At 44.0% G+C, this 20,783-nt stretch overlaps 3 protein-coding genes across 3 annotated transcripts in view; all 3 read right to left on the bottom strand.

The window, feature by feature from the left end:
- The window catches only part of gjb1a (gap junction protein beta 1a), a gene marked incomplete at its 5' end in the record, with an annotated part of 150,274 nt that overhangs the window by 93,909 nt on the left and 35,582 nt on the right, over positions 1-20,783 (bottom strand). The gene's annotated exons all lie outside the window — the stretch shown is intronic.
- Positions 7,719-10,910, bottom strand: zc3h12b (zinc finger CCCH-type containing 12B; the record flags this gene model as incomplete). Its single annotated transcript, XM_079283637.1, has 5 exons — positions 10,246-10,910; positions 9,994-10,133; positions 9,616-9,850; positions 9,261-9,367; positions 7,719-9,145 (listed from the first exon to the last, which is right to left on the bottom strand). The coding sequence occupies exons 1-5, from the start codon at positions 10,884-10,886 to the stop codon at positions 7,719-7,721; spliced, it is 2,550 nt and encodes an 849-aa protein (XP_079139763.1). The 5' UTR covers positions 10,887-10,910.
- On the bottom strand, positions 15,769-20,581 carry amer1 (APC membrane recruitment protein 1). The gene is made up of 2 exons (XM_079283634.1): positions 20,328-20,581; positions 15,769-19,912 (listed from the first exon to the last, which is right to left on the bottom strand). The coding sequence occupies exon 2, from the start codon at positions 19,802-19,804 to the stop codon at positions 17,072-17,074; it is 2,733 nt and encodes a 910-aa protein (XP_079139760.1). The 5' UTR covers positions 19,805-19,912; positions 20,328-20,581; the 3' UTR covers positions 15,769-17,071.

Raw genomic sequence — 20,783 nt, 5'->3', positions numbered from 1 at the left:
AAGCATGATGCTATTATTTCAGTGTGACTGAACAGGATCCCAGCTTCTCTCTGTTCTCGGCTAACTTAATTATAAAGTGTAAAAGCTATTGAGCGGCTCCAGAAAAGACTTGAATCCAAAGAAAAGTGGAGGATAAGAGCTGTAAGGGAAGTATTTTCTTAGAGTTCATTAACTCCGACATCACAATTTAATATGCCATTTTATTCAGGTAAATAATGAACACACTCTCCTGTCTCATTAAAAACAATAAAACAGTTTGAACAGCACTTTGCTTTATTCATGAAGAGAAACACATTTTGTCATTAAGACTTACATTTTGTTTGAGCCCACGGACCCAAAGAGTCTATTCTTGTATATTTTGGTCTATAAAAGCAATGCTATCCAGTCAGAGTGGATTACAATACTGCAGATAATCACAACACACACAACAAAAAACATGCTTTATATCCCCACCCCCCCTTTTTTTTTTAAACATTGCAGACACACCGGTCTACTCAAACACGAGACTTCAGAAATGTGACCAAAGTATGTGATTTAAAATGTTTTGTGTGACTTGACCTGAGAGACACACCGTGTATATATGTAGTTGTGTTTAAATACATCTTCCTCTTCTCGTTTGTGCACCAACACTTCAAATTGTAACAGATATGGTTGCAGGAACTTCAAGGGGTTCACAATTATTTGACCACAGCTGTTTGTGTGTTTGAACCAATCGCTGTAACTCCGTGTTGACCTCACAGCTGATACTGAACTTAAGTTGACATTACATTGACAACATCAGAACAGTAAAACACATCACAAATCAACACTCCTCACTCCCAATAAATTCCTGTTTTTAAAAGGATGTGTACCTGAAGAGCGTTACACGTCAAACACAAATCGGAGTAAAAACGGACGGAGTTTAACCATTCAAGCGTCAGCATGCTGCTGATGCTGCACTCTGCCTCTTGTCCAGACCATCCCTGTGACCCGCTGTTAACCGTCCGGCTGACCACAGGTCTGTGTTTGGTGTTCAGTTGCTCTCGAATTCACGTCATGTGGAAAACAAAACCCTCCGTCCGCTGAAAATACAGAACGCATTGCACGACAACCGGCGTGTTCAATCACAACAACTTACGTTTGAGAAAGCCACCCGAGAACAACTTTGGCATGTTTTATTCGGCAAAATATATTCAAAATATATTGAAATTACCATTAAAATAGCGCAACGCTGACACGTCAAATCAGAGGAAATAGATGCACTTAAACAGGGTGCACAGGTCACAACACAGAAATCAAAGTATTTGAACAACTGAAGTAACTGTTACATTTTATAGATCGCATTCCACACACGCGCACACGGCTATGTACAGAGAGGACATGATGCTTACTACTGTACACAGGGTATCTGTGCACCGGTATGTAGCATGTAAATGTCCCTGTAAATTAACCACTGTACCCAGTAAGAATTAGTACATACCAATGGGCGACTCCCAGTGACACACAGTGTCACCAACATTATGGCATTGATTTCTTTTTTTCTCCCTTTATTTAAATAAAACTATTTTCATACTATACAGTTCATATTTTGTTACATTCAAGGTACAGATACAATTTGTATCAACAAGCAAAAGTCAATTCTAGACATTTTGTGGCTTAGTTGTTTGCGGCACTTTCAAAAGGGGAGGGTGGGGGACACTTACGCTATGGCCTTTAGTGTAACCTTTTAACAAAAGAAGCTAAATAAAAGTCTTTTGTGGCAATAGTGAGTTCATTTTTAGCCTGATAGTCGTCTGTTGTTGAGCGAAAGCACAATCGTTCTGAAGGTAGTGCTAGGAACAGGGACGAAACTGAGTAATAACTAAGAAAGAAAGAAAAATCAATGAAAGACAGAGCTTGTGTCCCCACGTTTCGTTTCTCTCTGTTTCCATGTGGGGGAAAATGTCCAGAGGGAAATGTCTGAAAGTCTAAGTCTAGGATTAGGGCAGCTACCACCATTATGGGCACACATAATTAGCAGCCATTGGGCTTTGAATGTGCATTTGCTCAAACACTCGTCAAGCCCACACTGTCCACGAGTGCATTTTATCTAATGACAGAGAAGTGCAGCCCACGTGGCCCTGTGCCAGAAATAGTAACACAGGTTAAACACAAGTTTAAATTGATTTGACATTCATTTCATGGGTGTGTGCATCCCGTGTATACTACAAAGTGGTATTTACAAAGTTCTAAATCATTCACTCAATGACTTAGTAATTCCTTAACAGATCTAAGTACATGTACTCTGCGTTCATCGGGGCAGTGTGACTGTCCCAGTGTTCAGGTTAAAGAAGGATCTCACTGTCGCCAAGAAACATATTCCAAGAACATATCAACCACACTGAAGTCAAATCACTGGTGATGTTACTTTGGCCTCTCAATCAGCAAACCATGCTGATGTTTTTAGGGATATTCCTCACTACTACTACTACTAGAACTTCTAGAACAGTTTGCACTGTTTCTAATCTGTTCTGAACAATTCATATCTCAAGGGAAAAAGGGTGGCACGCAAACTTTTAGCCAAATGCCAGAAACAACCTTGACAGCAGCCTTGCAATCTGATTGTTTCACATGAAGAAACATTTAGGCAGTTTGTTTCACCTTCTCATGAACAGACAGCCGGCCTTAGGTGGCCTATAGTCTTTTTTTCATGAAAAAACAAAGTCAGCAAAGCCCAATACTCATTTGGGCAGAACACATTAAAATTATTTTTTCTTCTTTACGTCTGTTCACATACCACAGTTGTACATAGACATTATAAAGAAATATAGATATTTATATATATTTTGTTTAAACACCACCAATGAGGAAAAAATCAGGCTCATACAATCAGCCCCGTTACAGAGTAATACCACTCAGTTAGAAAATTCTCAGACATTTTTCTTTGTAATCATGAACTTGTTCCTAATTCAAAAGGACAAATATACAGGCCTGCTCCATATATTGCAAATGGGAGGCAACTTTCTAGACAGTTTGAGCTCAACATCACTTCTGTGTGTTTTATTATCTTATTTATTAAGATGATAAAACATCTCAAAAATAAATTGCCACCAATAGGCTCCTCTATTCTATTTGTAACGCTCATGCAATCCAATAGTAGGCCATAGGAGTACCACACCTGCATCTCAAAGATTAAGTGGAATTTCCCTTAAAATGCACTCTAAACGTGATCTTGTTATTAGGGCTGGCTTTACATGTTACTACCTCTTTGCAATTTATAGGCTGAAAGTTTCATGTGGCACTTTGTCCTGAGAGTGGGAATAAAGGCAATGGATCATTACGATCATGGGGGGGTATCCTCTTGGGAGCATCAATGTGCTTCACATTAGTTCATATTTCTTGAGAAGAAGTGATAGCTTTTGACCTGATGACCCGGGGGCCGTACCAAATGTCATGATTAGCATCCAACATTAGCGTCCTAAGGCCCAAAGTCTTGGGTAAAATGTAACGGTCTAATCGAGATCACTCAGCATATTATTACAAATATGGGGAAATCAAAACACCCATTTTTGAGTTGGGCTGCAACATTACTTCATCTGACTGTAGCTGCATCACGTAAAGCCATCCTATTTGCCCAATTTGTTTTAGGTCTCACGGTGCGTAACAAGGACATACACAAAAAGTACAAAGTTCTGCAATGCCATCTCCACTTCTCAACTGTACATAAACTAACTTTTAAAGAACTACATGGTACATGTAGGTTTTTCACAAAATATATCACTACTAGATCAGAGTAGACTCTTGCCAGTAACCACCGGATTTTGGCAGGGAGACTGAAAACTAGAAAAATTGAAAGCATCCTGAGAGCAATGTGCTGCAAGGCACAGCCAAACCCTTCCACCGTCCTCTGGGGACCGGCTGCATGTTTGCGTCCTGTACGTCTGTATTCGAGCAAGCAGCCCCCCCCCCCACACACACAAAAAGCCATACAATAAATGTAATCTTCAACATGCATTCTAGCATTCCCTTCATTTTTCTTGTACACTTCCTGAAACCTCATACTCTACAAGATATAACTAAATGAGTCCAATACACAACTCAGTCCCAGGTCTGACTGTGTATCGGCCAGATTCCATCATTCGATCTGACAAAAGGTAACATCAGGTAAGCATTCAGTCTTCTGCAGAATCCCTTGTGCAAAAACATTTAAACTGTGAAGGTAAACACTGTTTCCATCTCCCATAGCAAACTTCTATCACATCACAGCCTGGTTAGATGAATTCTCCATGTTTCACTACGTTTACATGCACTAAGAAACCAGGCAACTTCCAGAAATCAGGTTTAAGGCGTGACACGGGGCAACGTGTTTAGATGCACTGCGATGGTCGGATTTCTATAAAACCAGTTCACCCGCAGTTTTGTCAGGAAGCAGATCACTCCCATTCCTCCATCATATTTTAACTGACATATTTTATGTGTATCTGATATGAAACATAATAAAGTAATAGGACACTGCCACATTGGTTGTTTTGATTGGAGTATTTGGATTTACAGTACAGTGAGAACTGCATAGCGTGTTTTCCTGTGTGCATTTGTTGAAAGTTAACAAATTAAACCATTTACATTAGAATAGGTAAATCACTAGGTGTGTTCAGCATAGGATGTATTTAGTCTCGATGCAATGACGCATGGGCATAATTAACTCTTTAATCCTGCTAGATTACTGCCACAGGGATGATACCTTCCTAGTCCTGGGTTTTTGTCATGCACATTAGCACACGTAAAACAAAACAAACCCAACCCGTTATAAAGTGTATAAATGGCTGAATTCAATCAGAAATCTAGCAGGTTTAACCAAGTTTCTGTTAGTGCTTTAAACTCATGTGTGCATCAGGATTCAGGTCACTGAGAAAAGCTGGAAATCATCAGACTGCTAACGTGCACGTAAAAGTAGTCTTTGAAACGACACGAACCCACTCCTGAAAACACACTTGCTCCTCTGACAACGTGAAGAAGTCCATTAGAGCTACTGTTTGAAACAAAGATACTTTGAATATTTTCACATTGAAAAGAATCGGCACGACAAATTTGACAAATATATAAATAGGAAAATCTTGGACGCAGCATCCAATAAAATCAGAACGGTAAACTATACAGCACACACAGATGTTAAGTTTATACTGTAATCCAATCGCTTCCAGGTTATGTAGAATACTGACACTATATAAAGTCTATCTTTTTTTTGGCATTATTTAGCAGCTTATAAATTACTTTGAAATAATGGCTTTTGTGTGATTATATGTACATCGATATGTGCACGTGGATACAAGTCAAATCTCTTTTTTGGCTTGCTTTGTGCACTGTCAAATTCTACCAAAATAGTAGCTTTGTTAAGCGAGGCTGAGAAAATATATCTCTTTAAGATACTGAGATAGTGCTTTACATTTGAAAATAGGAGGCTTCGACGACGAAAGACTTTCATCGAAACCAATTAGACGATGACTAAAGCGTGAGGTCATTCAGATATAAGGCCATTAAATGTCATAGTTCATGCTGTGAGGTATGTCACTAGCTCCCTCTTACTTATCTTTAAAATAAATGCACAAAAAAAAGTCACAAAATATTTACAGCAGAGGCAGACCTAAAGCAAGGTTATTTATAGTTCCACTGCACCAGAAACACTTTAGATGCCTTTCATAACACGTTCATGGGGCCTGAACAAGATCCTCATAAAAGCTACATTGTGCACAAATGTTGACATTCTCTTCAGTCAGATTTAATAAGTCCAATGTGGGAGACGTTGCCGAGTTATTACATCTTGTCCACAAGCTAGCTATATTAGTTAGTTGTTCGATTAGGTCCAAATTATAATGGTCAACCAGCCGGTCACTATAATTATGTACTCAGTATTACTTAAACGTATGGATTAAATGCGTTAAACTATGTAAAATATATAAATCAACCAATAATTTGTACAAATTGTTTTACTTTTTGGGATATAAATATTTTTCTTCACTATTTAAAAGTCTGTTTTTAGTTTCCCAGTGACACATCATCATCATATTATTTCATAATAACACATTAATTAATGCAGCCATTTTTGATGACAGCGGTGTTGTCACAGCTTCCTCACCTCTCCAGCCTCAAGCCAGCAAGCTCAACAACTGCTACCAAAATGAACCAGTTAGCACCAAGAGCAACAACAATGCCAAGATGTAAGTGGGTGAAGACAGTACACAGACACAGTAACTAAACGTCTTTAGTTCTTAAGGATTAGCTTAACAAAACAGCTGATACAACCTATCTACCACTTACGCTGGTTTGTGAGCTCAGCGTTTATTACTCAGCGTCAACGTGACGAGTCAGTGTTAGCGGCATTAGCTCACCCCTAACATCCTCAGAATCAAAGCACAGCTGAGGTGACTTTGATTAGCTGCAGCTGGTCAACACATGGCTCTTCACTTTGATGCAGAGTAATAAACCAACCCTTTGTAGCTAGCTAGCCAGCTAGGTGCTATGTGCAGCCTTATTAAGTTAAATAAATAGAAGGAGAAGACAGTTGATGTGTCTATTTAAAGCAGCACCCTCTAGTTAGTTAATTCAGAATCACTTTAGCATCGTTGTTGCTTTAGCTAGTGGGTGCTGACTGGCTGGCACTGAGTTACAAAATAGCATACTTCTTTTTACTAAAGTACAGAATGCAGCTGCCCTTACAAAGTGCGTACTTTTAGGATGCAGTATGCATTCAATTGGGATGAACAGCTTCTTCATAATATTTGCACCTTGAACTTTGACCCTCTTGCTTATAAATCTGCTGTGCAGAGGACTGCGGGTCAGATTAGCCTGAACGCATGCAGTAGGACATCCTGGTATTTTTGGCATACTGCATTTGACGTACAAAATCATTTTTTTCTGGCATACTAAATAGTCTGGTAGTGTGGGTGTTGGAACACAGTAAATCTGCTAGCAGTTAAGGTTGCTAGCTAGAGGCAGGGCAGGGGGCATGTGATTGGCTGAAAGGTGACTGGGTGGTGACATCACCACAGTGACATGAAATAAAAAGGCTACAGGACATAATGCGCCATTGCGAAAAATGCCTTTATGATGTAAAAACGAATTCTTGAAGAGGGGAATTTAGAAATAAAACAAAGAAATCTAATCTAATTCCTCAATAAATTAATTTATGTATATTCCACAATATATTCCTGTGGTTATCCATTTCATGAAAACTTATTTATTGACCTAATACTGAACAGTCTGAGCTCCATACATCAAACCATATGTAATCAACCAAATCAAAGGAACTCTTTCAGAGTTGATTGAGTGGACATTTAACAGCCCTGCTAAATGTTGGCAGAGTATTCCGTGTATATTTTCTAGAGTTAATGATGTTGAACAAAGGCTCAGTTGATCGTGGATATGGTACAAAGCTGGTATGCAGCTCCTGCTCAGGTGGTATGAATGTGTTATGAAGCAGATTTCTAATGTGTACTGCACCACACTTCATAGAAAAACGTAGCTTTCAAATGTGAAACACCTTACAATTTGAGATAAACTTATTAGACAAACTTCCTCTAAGCTGATTACTTCTATGTCATCTTAGTGATGTAAAATCTTATTTCCCCACTAAGACATGAAAAACAACAACTCCTGAGGGCAGATGTTGCACATGCAGCAACATTTTTAAGTGCCTATCTTTGCAATCAAACTCTGTATTTCCCTTATCACATCACTCTTGAACGTTTAATAAGATTAACCGCTTAATGGCATGACCTCAGTTTTGTAACAATGATGGCGGCAAGTTGTTGTGGATCGGTTAAATGAGGGTTCTTCTCCATTACCGAGTGGACTACGTAAGCGGGAAAGATGTTACAAAGGTTCCGATATGTTTGATACTGGTGGTCTGGGATGACGTACCGCTCTTGATGTTCAGCTGCAGATGGCATCTCCCACGGCGAGTTCCAGATTTGCTCCATTTTGTCCGGCATGCTGCGGACCATCACTCGCTCGCAACACGGCATCAGGTTGTTACTCAAAGGATACGAATGATATCCGTAGGACTCGTTGCCACAAGGCAGTGGGTCCCAGCTTGCATGCTGCTCCCGGCACAGTGGAGGTCGCCTCTGTCTCATTGGGTTGCTATCATATAGCCTTGAATCCGATATGCTGTCCATGCGAGTCATGCCGAGGGACCGTGTGGGCTGCGAGGACAGAGGTGGGAGGACGTTCTGAGTGAGGGGATAGTCTCCGGGACAGCTGGACCTGGCTCCCACCGCAACGTGCTGGATATGCGGTGCCAGACGAGATCCGGGCTGCTTGCGGGGGCCCTGTTTGGGTTCCTCAGGTCCATAACTCTGCACCCGAGTCAGCGCTTCATGACGAAACCCATGGGAGAAAGCCTGCATCCGACCCTGCGCAGGAGACTGCTGCTGCCCCTTCATGCTCTCCTCTAAGCTACTGTCCATGGAGCTCGGGTACATGTCCCCGTAAGAGGAGAAGGAGTCACTGTTTGAATGGCTGAGGCAGGACTCAAGGCAGTGGCTGGGATTTCTCTGATACACGCCGTGCTCGTGCTCCATGCTACAGAAACTGTCAACATTGTGCATGCTGCTCATGCTCATATTTGAAAAATCACTGTGCAGTGAATAATAGCCATGGTCGCTAACCGAGTCATACTTTGGGAACTGCTCATTGTACGTAATAGAGGCGCCATGACTATTGGTAACTAAAATAGGAGGGTACTGTACGCTGGACATGTGCTCCAGAGAACTGTGCGCGAACTGCAAAGAACCCGGCACCGGGCTGCTGGCTGATCGTGTGTTCAAGGCCCCAGCTGCGTGACTCTTGACGGGCTGCATGGTGGGCACGCTGAGAGCGGACACCAGGGAAGGCACTGAATTTGCCTCAGACTTCCTCGCGACGGACAGCGCCTCCAGAGGCTCACAGGCCACCGAGCGAATACTGGGGTCAGACTGACGTTTGGGTGGCACGCGTTTGACCTCGGAGTTGCCGTCCCCCTTTACGGTCGCCGGACCAAGACCGCATTTAGCTAAAGCCCCCTCGCTCATCGTCTTCACCGCGGACAATTTGGCAAAAGCCCGTAGTTCGTCAGCCACCGACCGCAGCGGCTGGTTGACGCGCTCCGGATGATAGTACTTGCACTTGTGTCCATATGTGCACTTTTTCCCTTGTTTGAAGAAAGAGTAGATCAAGTCAATAAAAAAAAATACACACTCAAATTCTGCAAAGAAAACTGCACCATCGTTCGGACCATGATTTGAAAAGACACGTAGAGAACTTACCATAGGGGCAAGGCTGTTTCTTGTGCTCTGGAACAACAGGACGCTTCCGGAGGAAATTCTCTAAGCTCGGACCATGTCTTCCCAAGGGATCATCGGGTGGCATGAACCTATTCAAAAAAAAAAGTAAAGTCAGCTGTATTGTTTCCAGCATTAAGAGTCGCTGTCGATTTTATAATTAGCAAAGGCCATAATACAAAATCACGAAATAGATTACATCACACACAAAAGTTTTGATTAAATAACAATGTACACCATTAACACGCTTTGATATAAAAATCATTGTATTGTAGTGGATGAATTATAGTCCTAGAGTGCATTTCTAAATACTTTGGAAGCCATAACAATGAATCCTTACTTGTCATTGACAAACGAGTACATTAGGAGACGCTCTTCTATGAACTTCTTCCACTCTGGCTTCTCATTTTGCAAGTCCCTGTAGTTGTCGTTTGACACAATAATTCCATCAGAATCATAAGACAGCTTCACTATGAAGCGATCGTCGTAGCACACCACTCTCCTGCCCTGAACTCTCCGAGACGGGGTGAAAACCAGGATCTTCTCTTTTTCCAGCTTGCGCAATACCTCTTGATCTGAAGGAGAAGTGTCAAGTAAGACCACACTACAAGATCATACTTCAGTCACATACACGAAAAACTAATTACTTGTATTTTGACTGTTGCCTCGCCAACTACAACGACTCAAATAGCAACTGCCTCACAAACAGCTTTACTACCTGCGATGAGGGCGTCGGGCCTCGACTGTTCCTTTCTCCAGGCGGGCACAAACACAGTGATGTCTTTGTGTCCTTTCTCCAAGAACCACTCGACGGCAAGCTGGATACCACGACATGAAAACACCTCTTTGTTTCCATGGCTAGAAAAACAAAACATCGGGTCGAAAGGGCTTCGTTTACCTCACAAAATTAGACATTGATTAGAGGCAAATGTTTCCACAACGAACAAGACCAATTAAGTGTGTGTGTTACCTCATTGCCACATTTGAGCCATCAACGACGATGGGCCTGAGGTTGTCAAACGTGTCCACAGAGTCGTCCTCCACCGACACCTCTGGGCTGACGGCCTCTTTAACGCAGGGCGGCCGTGATGTCGACGTCGCCGTGCTGCCGCAGGGTTGGATTTCCGGCTCCACCTTGTTTCCGAGCCTCACCAGCTCCGCGAGAACGTCGTTTATGAGCGCGGCGGCCCCCAGCTTGGTGAGCACCGTCTCCACCTGCTCCCCCGAGTAGCCCAACTTCAGCGCAAATTCCATCTTGGTCTGGTACTCTCGGTCGCTGGCGGGCTTGGCCCCTGGTCCGGCGCCGGCGTCATCCTCGCGGAGCTCTTGGGCGGTGCTGCCCTGGGAGAAACTGGGCCGGTCGAGGCAGGGAGAGCGGCAGAGCTGCCGGTGGGGTTTGGCGACGGCCAAGGGGTCCCTCTTCTTACACCGGCCGCTCACCCGAACCCTCTGGTGCTGCTGCTGCTGCTGCTGCTCTTCCGGTTCGCTCTCTGAGCTGCTTCCGTCCTCGGAATCGTCACTGGCATGCTGGGCCTCGCTTGAGTCAATGTTCTCCTCCCTGCATGGGCGTTTTTCCATTTTGAGCTTCTCCACCATCAACCATACTGTCATCACGTTCGTCTCCACACCTCAGATTTCCGCCCCATGCTTCCTCACCTCCGCCGCAACCAGGGAATCATGCTGAATGCTGGACTTTAGTGCCACAGGCTCTTTGTTTGGAGCCAAAGTAACACGTGTGGGCAGAGAAAAATCAAGCTATTAAATCCTGAAAGAGAGCGAAAAAGTTCCAATCAGTGAAATATGTTACATTTTAAATGAACCATTAGCAATCATTTGCCTTTGTTCCCATACATAGACTTCATTTGTAGGCCCACCAAGGACTATGTACCTTTAAAAGTCTACTTGGAAAAGCAGTTGAAAGACAGAAGAGTCCACTTGAATGAAACATTTTAGTTTGTGAATTCAGACATATTTTAATGCACCTTGGAGAATGTCCACATAAAAATGATTAAATTTGTGAATATATATCTTTTTCTCTCCGTTTCAGCACCGTCCCCCCCCCCCAAAAAAACTGAGCTTTTCCAAAACAGTAGGCCAGCCCAACGGGGGTCCGGAGCCGTGTGCCAGCTCACCAGTAAAGTTATAAGGACAAACTTTAGTCGCCTCTAAAAGCAGAGCCGTCATTCACTTGGATCTGTGATAATTTTGTCCGGATTCTATCACCGCTGTGCAGCAGCTTGGGAGTGACTGCTGGTTAACAAGTAATGTTTATTGGCCAACATTAAATAACAGTCTTTCTACAAAAAAACGAAAATGATTTGACGCTAATGTGGGTGCAAAACGTTTTCACACGAAATCTACATTTGAAAAAGTAGGTGTTGACTCCCCACCCTACTTGTGATAGACCATGAACTTTTCCACCTGTGGGAAACACTGCTATCTGGGGCAAGCGACAAACTTAGTCAGACAAATGGAACGTGTTAGTCACCACCACAAAGAAACTTAATATATAGCAGCACAGGAAAAGAGCTGATATGAATAATGAACATATGCACGCTCTCACTGGCTGACTGTTTGTGGTTCACAAGCGGCAACTTTGATCTTTTGTTGCATTTGTTGGTGAAACTGGACGGTTAAATAGTCGGTCAGTGAAAGGTCGTATGTCACAGCTACAAACTCTCTGATTCTCACACATTTACAACCAATGATTTACTTACAGCCTGAACTAACTGCACATTCAAACCATAGCAAAGCATCGTGTACAGAAAGTCACTGAAGTACTTTTCCACGCTACAACAAATACATACATACAAAAAAAGAAAAATGTCCTCAACCTCCTCTTGCTTGTAGGTGCAATATGTAAAGTAAATATATAGATACAACAGACAGAAAAATGTCTCCACCGGACTTGTATGTAAATGAAAAGCCCCGGTCTTCCAGCACAGAAGGTGTTAACGTGCTGCAGTACAACCGTCGCCTCTATGTGCACAAGAAGCCTCGCTGGTTCTCTCAAAGCAGAGTCTGAGCCAGACACACGTGGAGTGAGTGCATGTACAACCTGAGACAAAGTGTGGGCAGCAGTGTATCCCTACGCCTGCAGCCCTCTGACAGACTCTCTGAATCGAAGCAGAACCCCCGAGGGAACGTGTTTTCACGGTAAAGCAGAGCAGGACTTCAGGTCATAAACATCTGGACGTTTCCACATGTGGATATTGGTAATAATCAGATAATCTCGATAACAAGAAGCCCTGGAACTACACTTTCCTCCGGTCTTGCAGAGGGAAGAATACAGCTCAGCTTTTTCGAGCTTCAAGAGGCGCAGCCCGTGATGTGGGTTGCTTAGCAACACAGCCTTGTCATCAGCTAACTCCTTTTTTTTTTTTTTTTTTTACCAGTCACGACTAACACAAACACAGCTCATCATCTCTCTTCAGGCAGTCAGTGAACGCAGAACACTTACAGCTGCACTACACATCTACAGTGAAACTCTTGAGGCAGCATATTTTGAGATGAAAATAAAAATAAAAATCACATTACTATGTCACTGGTCACATCCTCATCAGGTAATACACAAGACTGGTAATCATGGAAAGACCCTGAAGGTTGATCGATATTCTGAGGGTCAATCTACAGCTCCAAATGTATACATTTCACCGTCTCACTGTTGATCAGAACTTAGGTTTCGACAGTTAAAAACAACGAGCGAGGCTCATTCGTTGGAAATCACACATCCCACTCAGGATTCAGGACATTTCACAACATGTTTAAGGGAGCAGAGCTCTCTTCCAGTCCTTACCCATCCACCTCCAGATTCACAGGCATCGACTCAGCGAGGCCTCCAGACTCTCTCTGCACATGCACAGGCTCGTGTGCTTCTGTTTCATAGCAACAAGTGAAACAGGTCCCCGAAGCCATCCCGACATGGTACACCCAGTATAAAGCAGGGACATAGTCAGTGTTGGGGACATGTGCCACTCGGCTAGTTGGATATGTTGAAATTAAGATTGACATATTTAAAGTGAAGTGCAGCCACCACTATAAAAACAAGATCCAGCAGTTATTTCCTATGAGACCGACGAATGACAGAATGGCATGTACGTGTTACGGTGTACTCTGCTTTTTATGGTTGTGACACTTTCAGCAGGGTTAAAACTCAAAACTACAAAACTGAGATTATCTTGAACAGCGGCTACTGCAACACGTAATCGGTGTGTTCTGCAAAAAGATGATCCATGCCTAGAAATAAACGTATCTTCTGAGCTGAAAAGCACAAAGATATGAGAAAATGAGAATGGACATCCAAGGGGAAGTCGTAGTGGTCCGTCATCCAGGGCATGGAACCAAGAAACACTAATTAATCAGATGACGGCACTACGCTCTGTATCTCATTTTACACTCATTAGATCAATGACATCTCTACTGCTACAACAGGAAGACTGGATGCTGACTGATCATCATGAGACTGCGTTTACTGGTCATCTTACACACCAACATCCTCCATTTGACCCACTGGTAGATGATCTCTCACAGTGGGTCGAGCCAACACTTCACCAGGAAAGGAAGATCTTTCATTGATAACAAAAAAGTACAAGTAAAATCAACAGTCAAGCAGGAAGATATTTCTTCCTGCTTGACTTGACTGCAAGTGATACCTTAAGCCTTAATGTATCACTTGCAAATCTTTTCAGTCATTTTTGGGGGGGTTTTAAAGTACAAATTTAGCCACATGTCATTACTGTGCCCATGTACCATTACTCTTCACCTCTTAGGCCAACAGACTAATCTCACCCCAGAAAATCAGCATCATTGCCTCACACCACAGGTACATAATATAAAGTTGCACCTATTCTCTATACTGAATGAGGAAACTAATTTCCTGAAGATGACTGCGGGCTAACTTGCTTTCTATGAATCATATTAGTCAAGTGTATTGTATGTCATAAATATTGCATTAACTTCTAACCAACAATGCTCCATCGATGCAAGCTTCTTCTGACCTATTTTAAGTTTTTTCCTCTCATCACTTCGAAAGGAAAACCGAGGAAATGATCCCTTCAGCGAGGGTATATTAAAAGTAGGCAAAAAGAAAGTGAGGATTGAACTGATTTATCATGTTCAGCCAGTTTTTCCTTGACTCACTGTAACGTCAAACTACATGAATGTGCAACCAAACTCAAACGCTGCATTGATCCCGATGACAGTGACAGTACATAAAAGCTCCTGAGCTGTGGACTGAACCTATAGATGGACTATAACTAGTTGACACGTTAATAGAAAACCCTCAAGTGCTTGACATCATTCGCAGCAGCATCCTGAGTTGAGACGGGTGAAAAGGAAGGTTAAACAAGATGACAGTCACAGAGCTCTCATACTCACAATGCACTTTTTTCGTGTAGCATCATAACATTAGCGCTGCTCACGACGTCACCTTTGTGATTGAGAATGACTGGTTTGACATCCTTTAGGCCCAGAGTCACAGCTAGCACAGCAGCTAGCATGCTAGCGTACCGTTACTTGACCGGCTGGAGAGTCAACATGTTAGCTTCATAAACTCACCGGCCTACTTCGGTTTATCCTGCCGGTCAAAATGGCTGGAGAGCTGTTAGATAGCGGTTGTCGGAAGATATCGATAACAACGAAGCCTGTCAGGCAACCCGGTGTCTATTCAGTTAACGGTAGCAATGCTAGGTAGGTTAGCTAGGTGAGCTAACGTAACGCCACAGTAATAACGGACAATTCAGCGGCTCCACGGGCTAACATTAGTTAGCTTTAGATTTTGAGCTAACATTTTTCGCCAGAATACTGCTGTAACTTGAGATAAAGTTGACGACCGGTGGCTATTTCACGCGGAGTTGAAACACAGCAACACAACGACACCCTCTACATAATGTGCCCGCATTTCACGGCTCTCGTTGACTTCACACGGGGGCTCATCTCACCTTGTTGCTGTCATCCTTCATCGCCTGTAACACTTCTGTTTTGCTGCCATTGGCGCTGTCGCAGTTTAGTCCGGGTTGCCAGATAACGCGAAGGAAACAAGTAACCTAAGCGGTGAAAAGACACCCGGCTCACAAGCGCAAGGAAGCGAGGGCATATTGGTGGTGGATTCCAACTGGGGTAATTAAATGGGAATAACTTTATCATGAATTCATATCGGAATATAAATTATAATTGAAATGAGGTCTTGACTGTTTTTGACTATATGTTCTCATTGCATTGAGTGACTTGCTGAAAATTTCAGCTTAAATCAAATACAGAAGCTTGATCAATTAGCCACACATTAAAATGAATTATGTCTCTGGCGTATATTAAAGATAAGTGCCACGTCAACTGCTGTCAAGACGGCCGTGGACTCTACACCTCCTCAGTTACTGTTGAACTTTAAACTGTTCATAGGTGTCGGTGTGAATATGTGTGAATGAAAATGAAAAAAAAATAAATAAATGAAAACAAAAAGTTTATTTTTGTATAAGGCAGTGTTCTACTGTAACAAAAATAGTAAGATTCTCAAGAGGAACCCCCTAACGTAACTTAATAAAAAACATTTTAAAAACTCAAACAAACAATATTGCCAATTTGTAACAACCATTCTGAATACAATGTTGAGTGTACAGACAGCTTAGAATATAAATACAAATTCTTTGACATTTCTGCAGTATTACCCTATAAAAGAAACATCTGACAGTTTAACCTCCGACCAATCAAACATTAAATGCACAAGAAAATGATACAAGGTGAAAACACCAGTTTATCTTTTGACAGATCATTTCAAAACAAAAGTCCAACTACGTTTTCCACAAGCGTACAGTCATGTAATAATTTGAGTGTATCATTTCAGTCAGAATTTAAACTTCACAGGTGGTCCAGCTGTCAGAACAAGTGAGGCCGATTCTGTGTGTCAGGCCAGAAGCAGAACAGTGAATTTGAGGTTAGGTTCTACTAGTTTTTTTTCCCCTCCACCGTTTTATATATATATTTTGCTGACTATTTCTTCAACCTGTTATGTAACGCACGCACGCACGCATGCATGCACGCACGCACGCACGCACGCACACACGATAACTGCGTGTGAAATGTGCTATGGTAAGTAGATACCTTGTAAGGCCATCTACAGTATGTAAATGACTTATTTGAATGTTATATATTGTGGACTAGACTATTCCTCTCTGTGAATTGATATATTCTCTCGTTGTTTACTAAACCCAATCTGTCCGGAAATGAGGTACCTCAAGAAAAGAGCTAAAAAACCCTAGTATATTTGAACATCATGACAGGCCTACATAAACCTTACTGGAGTAAAGAGAGGCTGTGAAAAAAGTAGTAAACAGAAGCCGGCACTTAAAGCAAAAGCACGTGTGATTTCGGGGGCAATTGGCAGAGAAAGTGAGACTTGGCTCACCCCATTTGGCTGTGCTATGGAAACACAGGGCTAATGAAGAGCCATCAAACAAAGTGTGGCATTACTATTGAGACCTGGACACTGGGGCTACGTGTGGGGACAAGCATTCTAGTAAAGTTCAGTAGCTTAATGAGATGAAACGATCACTTGCTGAAACACTGTTGTGTCTGTGGCCTTTGTGAAACTGTTACTGGGGAAAAGCAGACAATCCCCTTCCGACTTCCCAATGAGGTCGCTCTCTACATTTCAGAGTAGTGTCACGTCTCTCGCGGTGTACAGCAACTTTTCAAATTAATCAGTTGTACAAGTAAAAAAGAAATTGAAGAAACAGTTACTCCTTTGTAACATAAAAGCACTCATTAGCACATACAAATGGGATTTCGACACCAGGAGCCGATTAATTAAAGGTTGCCTCCGGTGAGTTTGCTGCGGGCCACGTCTCTCTGGGTGTTCTCGTCTCACCTTTAGACACACCTGCACTCAGAGGACTGGCGGGATGAGATGTCCCCTCCCTGCTCGCCACTGGTCTGCTGTTATAGGACCGCAAGTTAGTGGCAGCGTTACAAAAAACATCCTCATCCGATTCCTCGTCCATCGTTCCGGAATAAACAAAGGTGCTGGGATGTAAACAAGAATCTGACTGCGAAGGAAGCGATTTACTGTCGGCGCGTTCGCTGCTGGGTGAACTCGAAAATATGTTGCGTTTGACTTGGGTTTGACTCTGAACTTTTTCCCTGTTCTCTCTGTATCCGCCGGGCGTCTTCAACTCGAGGCCTTCCGTGTCCAGAGACCTGCTCCTCCGGTCTAGAGACAACGGATTAGACGTGGGCTGACCGACTCTCGCGAGGTGCCGGGGGAGACTAGCGATCGCCCACGTGTTGCTGATCAGGTTCTGTTCGTACAGGTCTAACATTTGATAGTCACACTCGGCAAACGCGTCTTTTTGCAAGTAGCTTTCTTCGAATTCCTGATAGGGCGACGAGATGTCCTCCTCCAGCTCCATGTGAATCTGCTCGTCGTACTCGCCCTCGTTGTGCATGTCCACCACGTCGAACGTGACGATGGTGGGTAAGGCCTGCATGTTCGGAGTGAAGGCGGAGTTCGTCTCCGAATTGTCCGCGCCGTCGTCCAAGTCGCTTAGCATCTGGGAGCGCTTTGTGTAGTCCACGAGCGCTTGAGAGAAACACACGGTTTGCCCGTCGTCCAAGTCGTTGCCTTCGTCCGGAGACTGAGAACTGATGGTCCTGTACGGTAAAGCCACGGGCTTGTTTTCCTCCAGGTGTTGCTCTTTGGGTTCGCAAAATGTTTCAAAATCGGGGTCGGACGTGCTTCCGAATGACACGCTGCTGTGCCGTTTCTCACAGTCGGCATTTATGGATTTTGTTCTTTTTTCAGTGGAAGCAGGCATGGTTCCCTTTTCCTCAAACACATCCGGTTCTATGTTATTCCTGTTGACTGACGCTTGTGATTTCGAACTCGAACTACAGTTCTTATTCGCGCCGTTTTCCTGCCGACCAATCATATTTTGTGCCACCTCGTACATTTCCGCGCTGATCTGCAGTCGATTCATGTCCGGAACGAAGGCGGAGTCTGTCACACCGACGGGCTCACTTGAATACTCGCACTGTTTGGAAGTGGGCAGCTTTGGTTTGTTCTCGTAATGCGGACTGATGAGACTCTCGTCGGGTGCGAACAGTTCATAGAGGGCGTCGCCGCTGTAACTGTCCCTGGGTAACCTCTCTGCCCTCAGTCTGTCGGCCTTCTCCTGTCCGTCATCCGGCCCCGGCGTAGTCGAGTCGTAGTAGCCCTCGTCACTGTTCGGAACCGATTCTTGATGTTCACTTTGGGGCGTCAGCACGTCTGCGATCGAAGAAGCGTCTGTGCCGCTGGCTTGCTGCGCACTGTTACTGTTCAGCAGGTCCATGTTGTGAGAACTCGTCAGGTCGGCAGTCAAATCTGCGTGCTCCTGGTTGCAAGTGCAGCAAATTTCCTCCGACGCGTTGTTCCTCCAGAAGTCATGAAGACACTCATCCAAGTCTTCGGGTGAAGCCATTTCTTCACCGCCGCCCTGATAGGTGAGATAACAAGAGGCCCTCTTTCTTCCGCTCCTGCTCCTCTCTCCGGAGACGGTGCTCTCCGTGATGCTGTCGTCTTCCTGGTCTGCGATAATATCCCCACAGCCGGTGAGGGAATCGAAGCTCTTTAACGACGCGACGTCTCCGTAAATCAGGCTCAGCTGCTCCGACGAGCCAGCGGGCGTTTCCAACTGCAACGCGGGCATCGTCTGAAGCTTCAGACAAGGCTCGCTGTGTCCTCTCGAACTCTCCTTCAAGTCGCTGGACACTACAGCCGTCAAATTCATTTCCTCCGTTTCCTCATCGCACATCTCACCGTCAAGCTCAGACTTTGGGCTGCCGAGCTCCGCGCTCTTCTCCGACAGCACCTCGTCGGCATCGATACATTCAGGCCCGACGGAAACATTGCGTGGAACATCTGCAAAATCAGGCACATCGGGTTCAGATCCCAGGCACTCCGTGACATACTGGTCAGTGTTGTCCTGGACAACAGGCACCTCTTTCTTGCAGCGAGAGGTCATTGCAATCATTTCAGTTTTATCCAATCCAACATTTCTGTGGTTTCTGTGATACTTGAAACTTTGAAAAAGGCTCCTCAAGCCCCTTTTCTGCCGGGTGAGAGTCAGTGATTTCTGTTCAGCAGGGGAGTGACTACATTCATTGCAACAGCTACTTTGGAGCTCTCCAGCCGAGTCCCTCTGGCCGAGGAACTCACAATCTCTAGCCGAGGTGCACCGACTGTCCTCATGACAGACCTTACTCAGCCCATCGTGTGTTCTGCTTTTGCTCATTCCTTTCTTCGAAGACCACTTGTTGGGATTTTTACTTCTTCCTCCAAAAAAACTCGGCAAAATACAGATACTTTTACGAACTCCGAAGAACGTCAGAGCAGTCCTCCTAAATTTCCCAGACTTCGGGGATTTCACCGTCGCAGTCATCGTATCCGGCTGAGGCTCTTCCGTGATGTCGTCGGGGCCGCGTCGGGACGGCTGTGCGGGGGCCGAAGCCAAATCCACGGTGTCCCTCGGTAGCTCGCCTGCCTTCCGAGAAGCCATGGCTGCCGCGTTTTACAAAAGCAGTCCAACGGAAGGCATGGCAGCGGGAGTTTCTAAACCAGCGGATGGGACCGCTGTCGTGAATATGTCCTCCATCTGATGTGAACCCTGTATCAAAGAAAGTTGAGACCAAAATCAATGAACCATTTAACATTTGTCACATTGATGTGTGGGATTCATGTTGCACACTTTAAACAATATTTCCATGAAGACGTTGGTATTTCTAGTCATTTGTGTATCACTGTGGCCATCTGCCTTTTTAACCTTCGACATCGATGAGTGTATTATGTACACTAATCGTGTAGGAAGCACCAGGCTACAGATGTAACTATGCTACAGCTGGACAGTAAAAAAAAAAAAAAAACAATTCTCCAAAACGTACTATAAATGAGAGCCTTATCAAAGATAATGCACGGTAACGTTAGCTCACGTTAAGTCAGACCCAATGTTCGTTGGAGACCAAACTAAACGCTACACCACCACATTCACGCGATGGAGCTAACCGTAATGTAAACAAACTTACCAACTGAAGACAGAACCTTGCAGCACGGAGCTGGCGTTGTTTCTTCCGAGCAGAAGACGAAGTTCCCCTTCAATGCATTGTTTCTGCTAACGCTAACTTTCACTTCGGGCTACGTTTGGTCCCGTGTGGAGGACTCGGGGGCCCAGAGGCAGCTTTGTACGGTCTCATTTGTTTCCACCGTTAGCTAGCCGCGGTGTCTGCTAACAACGTTACTCACCAGCGTCTGTGGCTGTAACGTGAGTGTGACACGTTAAACCACATGGTAGCGAGGACCGTGTGGTATCAATACGCGGTCAAACTACACCCGGGACTGAATTAATGGCTCTAGTTTAGCCACGCATGTCGATTTGAGTCTAGACGCTCAGAGGAACCCGTTTTGCGTTTACGGTTAAAATACCGGATGATGACTTCCTCTCCCGACTTCTCAGGTAATTTACCCAAACCTCCTTTCGTCAA

Source organism: Melanostigma gelatinosum (genome assembly GCF_949748355.1).
Source record: "Melanostigma gelatinosum genome assembly, chromosome: 14".
Classification (NCBI taxonomy): domain Eukaryota; kingdom Metazoa; phylum Chordata; class Actinopteri; order Perciformes; family Zoarcidae; genus Melanostigma; species Melanostigma gelatinosum.
Note: the sequence above shows the minus strand (reverse complement) of the source record. Positions and strands in the feature narration are given on the sequence as shown.

Bases quoted from the DNA above. Each gene is read 5' to 3' on its own strand.
- amer1 (XM_079283634.1), bottom strand. From the start codon at position 19,804: ATGGCTTCTCGGAAGGCAGGCGAGCTACCGAGGGACACCGTGGATTTG.